The 8,147-nt window shown below is 45.4% G+C and overlaps 1 protein-coding gene across 1 annotated transcript; it reads right to left on the bottom strand.

The window, feature by feature from the left end:
* Positions 1-1,029: 1,029 nt before the first annotated feature.
* On the bottom strand, positions 1,030-7,507 carry LOC122926723 (ferritin, lower subunit). The gene is made up of 4 exons (XM_044278196.1): positions 7,351-7,507; positions 4,236-4,382; positions 2,178-2,303; positions 1,030-1,310 (listed from the first exon to the last, which is right to left on the bottom strand). The coding sequence occupies exons 1-4, from the start codon at positions 7,450-7,452 to the stop codon at positions 1,164-1,166; spliced, it is 522 nt and encodes a 173-aa protein (XP_044134131.1). The 5' UTR covers positions 7,453-7,507; the 3' UTR covers positions 1,030-1,163.
* Positions 7,508-8,147: the final 640 nt, after the last annotated feature.

Below are 8,147 nucleotides of genomic sequence, written 5' to 3'. Positions count from 1 at the left end.
GTTATATGACCAGTCTGTCCCTGCCAACCACTGTGTATGGACAGTGTGACTACGGTAATTACTGTATAAAGGACACTTCATTGTCTAAATCTGTTTTTTTGACTTAAAAGCAATATAAATGAAAAATGACAAGTCTTTTATAAAGTATACATCAATCTACTCAGCTCCTTCTGCTGTATAATATGCTGCCTGCAGATAACGTTGCATTTTCATGGTGACAGGTTGTCTTAAAGGGAGATTTTTTTTCCCCCACAGGGAGATAAAAACAAAAAAACAGGGTTGTCGCTTTTTAAACTAAGCCACTTTCCAAAAAGGAGGCATAGCAGGGCATGGGCGCCGGACACATTAATACTAATTTCCGAGCTGCCGTAGATTACAGTTTAGGAGCACGGACTGCTGGAGTACTTGCCTAATTTATAAAGAGGCCTGAACCTCTCTATAAATTACAAGCATCCTCCAGAAGTACAGGGGATGTCAAGAAAACTCTGGTCTTGATCACTCTCCCAATATATTCAATTTCTCTAGCGGTGGTCTCATAATCCCGCCACTTTTTGCTTTCAAACAGCGGTGATGTGCCTGGTTACAACACCACTGCAGCCAATCACCTGAGGACAGTGATTGGCTGCGGCAGTGAGGTGCCGAGGTCACCACTGCATTTTGAAAGCAAACAGAGGCAGTTGTACCAGAACAGCACCGCAGATTTAATCTCCTGAGCCGCTCTAACAAATGAAACATCTGGTCACTGAAGATTTGTGAATAGCAGTTTTGGAGTCAGTGACTTTTGAAAACCGTACACATCAGTAAAATTGGTGGCATAGCCCTTTAAGTACCAGCACATTACGCTGACTATTCCACGCAACCACACTGTACACATGACCAATACACCAAGGGTTTTCAGGTTTTAGTACCTGGTCAACCACTAATGTGGCACAAACACACAAAAGCTTTGCTGACAATATACCGTATATGTCACGTTTTTCCATGTTCGTGCCACTTCTACGACACTAGAACGAAACAAGTCAGAAGAGATTTTGTACCAAATATTTTATTGCCAATATGATGCTGGAAAAAGAGGTGAATGTAATTGGTCCTGATAAAATCATGTCCTTTTCACTGCCTACATAAATACTGGAGCAACAAGAGGTAGGCGATTGTAGAAGCCGTCAACCCAGTGTGTGCTTATTGAACAGATACTCTGCCATGCCAGGGTGACTGCTCCACATTTTCTTCAGGCTGGTTATGTGATCTCCAAGCTTCTTTATGGTCTCTGTGCTCTCCGACAAAAATGGAGACTCCAAGAAATCAGTCATCTGCAAATAAAGAGAAAAAATGTAATTATAAAAAGATTCTCTAGTGAGAGAAACCTCAAACTTCCCCATCTGTAGTGGAAGCTGAACACCATCCTGGGACTTTTAATGAGGGGCCCACTTGCAGTCAGGTGGGCACCCAGTGGCCATGGATGCTCTTGCTGCCTACAATAGTTATTAGGATACAACTTGCCATAGCAGTTCATAGAGACCGGTTAACTTTTCACAGTGACTGGATAACCCTTTAAAGAGGCATTTGTCCCTCTCCCTTTTATAAGCATGCTGGTATGAGACTATGAGGCCTCTGATGAGACTCGCTGGATCCCTCAGCATCTGACACGTGGAGAGGAAGTCACATTCTCTCTTCCATCCTATGAGACAGACAGTCATCAATGCTCGCATAGCAATTAATTGAGAAAATGACTTCCTGTCTTTGTGGTGTGGAGAATTCTGCAACATCTGAAGGCACCCTTAGTGTTTGAGTAGATCTGCAGAGCACCAGGACTGTTGGGTGCCCTCAGCTGCCAGGGCACCAGAACATCTGTAGCCACAAAACCTCCCATAGTTAAAAGGGGTTGTGCAGCAGGAACACAATCAATATGCGATTGGCAAGGGTCTGTCTAGTCTGGGATCAGGCAAGGCACAGTGTAATTTTGAAGCAGATCTCAGATAAGCGCCACCTCCTCCTCAAACAGCTGATCGGTGAGTGTGCCAGGAGTTGGATCCAAGTTAATCAGATATTGATGACCTATCCTGAAGATATGTAATCAATAACTACCTATTGAACAACCCCTTTTGTCTCCATCAATATAAAGGAACCCTTATGTGATGAACAGGTAATTTTAGGGAGTTGAAAACACATTTTCTTACATGAGGGTCATTCTTATCTCCAGCTACACGGTGTAGATCCAGCAGAGCTTGGTTTACTGTCTTCTCCAGCTTCAGAGCCGTCTGTAGGGCTTCCATGCCATTTGTCCAATCATCTTTTTCTGGTTTCTAATAGAAGAGAAGTCATAGTTATCTAGTAACAGCCACTACTGTAATGTACAGCCATTTCTTCTCCTTCCCTCCCCCAATTCTGACCTTTGCCTTGAATCAAGACAAATCTAATGTGAGTATTTGAATATTTAGTAAGGTTTCAGCAGCCATATTGCTTACAGGAATCATGCTGGTCTCTCAAAGCAGGGAGAAGTGTGACTGAAGGGCCCCTAGCCACTACTCAAAAGATTCGGAAATATCTACCTCACAATAACAAATCACATAGGAGGTGGTAACCCTGACTCCCCCCTACAGTAATGGTGTGTATTCCCATTTAAGTTTTCAGGGATTGTCCTATGAAGACAACGTATTCCCTATCCACTGGATAGACAAGTATCTGGTCAGCAGGGGCCTGACCACTGTCTACCACTCCATTCAAACTGGGAGCATGGGCCCCAGTTACCATGATTGGTGGGGCCCCATCAGTTGGACCCCCTGCCAGTCAGTCAGACACCTATACACTATTTAGTGGACAGGGGATAAGTTGTCGTCATGGGACAACCCTCTAAGGCTACCTTCACACTTGCGTTTGGAGCAGATCCGTCTGGTATTTGTACAGACGGATCCGCTCCTATAATGCAAACAATGGTATCCGTTCAGACGGAACCGTCTGCATTATATTTTACTAAAAAAGTCTAAGTACAATTTGTACTCAGATGGATCCGTCCAGACTTTACATTGAAAGTCAATGGGGGGCGGATCAATTTGAAAAACGCACCATATTGTGTCACCTTCGAACGGATCCGCCCCCATTGACTTCCATTGTAACTCTGGACGGATCCGTTTGCCTCCGCACGGCCAGGCGGACACACCCAAACGCTGCAAGCAGCATTCGGATGTCCGCCTCCTGAGCGGAGGACAGACGGTGCCAGACTGATGCATTCTGAGCGGATCCACATCCACTCAGAATGCATTAGGGCTGGCCGGATCAGTTCGGGGCCGCTTGCGAGAGCCTTCAAATGGAGCTCACAAGCGGAGCCCCGAACGCTAATGTGAAAGTAGCCCAAGTTTGTTGTTACTCCTGCTTGCACTTTTTGCTCTTTTGTGTATTAGAGGCAACAGGCTTCTGTACGAATTGGCACCATCAGACCTGGTCATTGTTGCTGCGCACCAGAAAACAGTCACCTGGCTACCAACCGGCAGGAGAAAAAGGAGAAGAAAAGCATTGTGGGACTGACGCTGAGGTGCTGCAGTTCCTATGACATCGAGTAGAGTGCAGAAGGTCATAAGGAAAGGTTGGCGCCAGAGTGGTAAATGCAGCAGTGACCAAGAACACAGTAGGACAGGAAAAGGGCAGTAGGTTTGGCACTACCTAATTTGGTGGGGCCTTCAGTGTAACATGTGGCCCCTCAACTGCCATAAAGGACCACTATGAAAAGTTGTGCCATAAAGTGTTGGCACCATTCAAAAACTTTTTTTTTTGTCAATCAAGAGTCTGCATCATTCCACAGGGAAGCCCCTCTTACTCCGATGGATGGATATTTGTTACGCATGCATGGACTTGCTATGAAATACATTTGATACATTTTAGCAAACATTTGGGAAGGAATAAAGAGCATAGACTAGTCACCATGATTTCAGGGATAAGTTGGGGCACTCTAGTGGCCAGCAAATATTCACTTCAGCCAGAAATAATCTAAAATATTGCTTTCAGTTTAAAACTCCATATATGAAGTCTCTACATCTCGAATAAAACAGTTGTTACTGTAACTCTGAGATAGAGCTGTACCATGGTATGGCTTACTAGATAACAATGTGAAAACTCCATGGGTCAGCTTTCAGAGTAAGATAACCCCCATCATAAACCCTCCCATTACACAAACCAGCCTCCGCAGCGTAAAATGTAGAAGCCAGTATGAATAAAATGGAATGAGAGGACTTGACGCTCACCTCAATGCTCTGGAGGTACACACGTCCTCCTCTCTGGTTCTGATACTTGATGAGCTTCTCTGCATGTTCCCTCTCCTCCTCTGAACGCTCATGGAAAAACTTGGAAAAATTTGCCAGCGCTACATCATCACGATCAAAATAGGAGGCCTGTAGGAGAGTAGCAGGAAAACATAATTGTACATGTACCATTTATTAAATGGCGATTTTTATATCTCAGAATAAGGGCTCATTCACACGGCCGTCGTCCCACCGTGCGGTCCGCAATGCATGGGCGCCAACCGTGTGTCAGCCGCATGGGGATCACGGACCCATTCACTTGAATGGGGTCTGCGATCCGTCCATGCCACAAAAAGAACTTGCTCTATGGGCAGATTAAAAACGTAGGCTACTTTCACACTAGCGTTTTTTTCGGATCCGTCATGGACAATACAATAATACAACAGCATGTATCAGTCATGAACGGAGCCGGTCGTATTAGGTCTTCTATAGCCATGACGGATCCGTTTTCTATTGTGCCAGAGAATACGGATACGTCCCCATTGACTTACATTGTGTGCCAGGACTGATCCTTCTTGCTCCGCACCACATCGCGGACAGAAAAACGCTGCAGGCAGCGTTTTGGTGTCCGCCTCCAGAGCAGAATGGAGACTGAACGGAGGCAAACTGATAATGTTTCTATTGAAAATGGTAAGCTATTTAATAGCATCTTGTGACCATGTAAAATGTCAGTCTTGCATGGGCGAATACGCTGTGGATTTTCGTTTTAGCTGCATGAACAGTCTATTCCATTTTTCAGCATACTGAATAAGGCCAGGTTCACATCAGCATTCGGTTTTAAGATCCGGCAGAGGATCTCAAAACGGGGCCAAAACTGTTTAGTTTAGGGCTAATGTATTGTGAATGGGGTATTCTTTCCAGCAGCATTCCGTTTTGTGACTGGACATGAAAGCTGCAGTTTTGTGTCTGGTCACTGAAATGGAACAAACCAGATCAGTCACTAAAACAGTGTAAGGCCTCATGCACACAGCCGTTGTTTGGGTTCACTTCAATGGGGCCGCAAAAGATGCGGACCGCACTCCATGTGCTGTCCGCATCCATTGCTCCATTCTGCGGCCCTGCAAAAAAAATATAACATGTCCTATTCTTGTCCGCGCTTTGCGGACAAGAATAGGCATTATATTGACGGCTGCCCATTCCGTTACGCAAATTGCGGAAGGCACATGGGCAGCTTCCTTTTTTTTGCGATCCGCGGTTTGAAGACAGCAATAAAATGGAACGGTCGTGTGCATGAGGCCTAAGTCACACTTGAGTGACGGATCCAGTTTCTTTAACACAACGGCATCCTAACTGAACAGATGTATCCAGATGTGTTAAACAGAACCATTTTAGTCCCGTTTTGGGACCCTCTGCTGATTTCAAAACCGGAAACCAAAGCACAGATGTGAAAGTAGCCCAAGACTGACAAATTTTGGAGTGCGTTTTGGCAAAAATCAGCCGTAAACAAGGGCTTATCATTCTAGAAGTGCATTTCAAATCAGCAGTGTAAAAATATGCAGCCACATGGAACCCTATAAAAAAGGTTATTAGCAACGACAAAGGCCTTGTTCACATTTCCGTTTTTCACTGACGTGTGCTGTCTGCACTTTCTGTAGACCGCATACATTCCTATTGATTTGAATGTGTCTGTTCACATTTCAATGTTTTATTTTATTTTTTTTAACTGACCATGGGTCAGTAAAGAAAGAAAAAATAAGATAAAAATAAAAATCATGGGGACATGCACTACTTCGATCCATGATGCGGACCAAGCACACCCATTGAAGTCTATGGGTCCATGAAAATCACTGACACACATCCATGTTGTGTCCGTTTTTTCACTGAGGACTAATAACTGAGCAACGTCAGTGAATTACAGATGACACATAGATGGTAAAAACGGACACTGACCAACCACGGATCCTTCACGGATGAAACACGTACAATCTTCTTTCACAGACGGGACACAGAAATGTGAACATAACCTAAAAGGTGTATGGGTAGTTTGAGAAAGCTGCAGCGTTAAGCACCAGTGTGGGTAGGCTTGCAGAAACTCTGCACAAATTTCTGTACGTTTGGGCACCAAATCCGCGTCTGTCACTTGCAGATTTCGTTGTGGATTTGATGCGATTTTGCCTCCGATCTCATACTTCCATTGAAAAGGGTGAAATCTGCACACAATATTTTTTTGGGTGTGTGAAGCTACACCAGCATTGTGGATTTCAAAATCTGTGGCATGTCAATTACGGTTGCGGCTTTAGCTGTGGATTTCACCCTTTTCAATGACCTGTGGCAAAACTGCATCAAATAAAACGATGTTAGACAGTGCTGATTTTTGCGCGGATATGCTGCAGAAACGCATATAAATCCGCACTGAATTTTTTGCGGCCCCATTGAAGTTAATGTGTCCGCATCTGATCCGTAAAAACGTGAATGGGGTCAAACTCTGCACAAAGTGTTATAGTTTATAAGACTGAAAAAAAAAAAAAAAATAAGGACATATGTCCATCCAGTTCAGCCTGTTCTTCCGCTTTATAACAGGCCATGTGTTCCTTCAGTCTGCTACGCACCCCAGAATTCGGGGAACACGGCAGTAAGTGTTGAGCGGTTACAAGGATTGCACCATTTCCTTAACCGCTCTTCTGCCATACTAGAGCACCAGTGCTCATATATTACCCCGAGATGTGTTCAATATTGAAGATTGCTATATAGAGACGCTGGATGCGTGGTGGAAAGGGTCAAATTCACACACGTAACACACATACATACACAGGGGTTTATTTTTATGCATATGCCGCAAGAAGGAGATCCAGAATTTTTCATTACATAATATCTACATAAGCAAATATTTAAATACAAAACAACAGGACTGCACCTATTAATCTTCACAGTTGCGAAACACCAGGTCATACATGAGAACTTACGCAATAAGAGAGGGCGAACACAACAAGAAACCGTGCAGCAGAGAGGGGGAGAGTTTAGTAGAAGAAACACATGAAATGTTGACATGGTGCTCTATTCAGACACACACATGGCAGGGACACAACACGGAAGTGTTAGTCACAAGGTGGTGGCTCACCATAGACTGGTAGATGTACGAGCTGTAGTATTTCAGGTTCACAGTGCGGTTGAGGCCTGCCTCACAATCCTGGTGGAAGTTGTGCCTGATCTGGGACTCCATAATTATCTGTACAATGCAGGCAAATGAATGGAGGAGCCGCCCCTCCCCCTATATAGAGGCTGCAGGGGCATGAAGTCCCTCCTAACACACAGCTATCCCCTCCCATCCCCTGCAGCAGGCCTCTGCTAGCTAACACAGCTATCCTCTCCCATCCCCAGCAGCAGGCCTCTGCTAGCTAAGGCTGCTTTCACACTAGCGTTCGGCTGTCGGGAGCTCACGAGCGGACCCAAACGCCTCCGTCCAGCCCTGATGCAGTCTGAATGGAGCGGATCCGCTCAGACTGCATCAGTCTGGCGGCGTTCAGCCTCCGCTCCGCTCGCCTCCGCACGGACAGGCGGACAGCTGAACGCTGCTTGCAGCGTTCGGGTGTCCGCCTGGCCGTGCGGATCCGTCCAGACTTACAATGTAAGTCAATGGGGACGGATCCGTTTGAAGATGCCACAATATGGCTCAATCTTCAAGCGGATCCGTCCCCCATTGACTTTACATTGAAAGTCTGGACGGATCCGTCCGAGGCTATTTTCACACTTAGCTTTTTTTTGCCATTTTAATGCAGACGGATCCGTTCTGAACGGAGCCTCCGTCTGCATTAATATGATCGGATCCGTTCAGAACGGATCCGATCGAACGCTAGTGTGAAAGTAGCCTAACACAGCTATCCCCTCCCATCCCCTGCAGCAGGCCTCTGCTAGCTA

This window comes from Bufo gargarizans, chromosome 2, assembly GCF_014858855.1.
Source record: "Bufo gargarizans isolate SCDJY-AF-19 chromosome 2, ASM1485885v1, whole genome shotgun sequence".
Taxonomy (NCBI): domain Eukaryota; kingdom Metazoa; phylum Chordata; class Amphibia; order Anura; family Bufonidae; genus Bufo; species Bufo gargarizans.
This window is presented reverse-complemented; position numbering and strand designations above follow the sequence as displayed.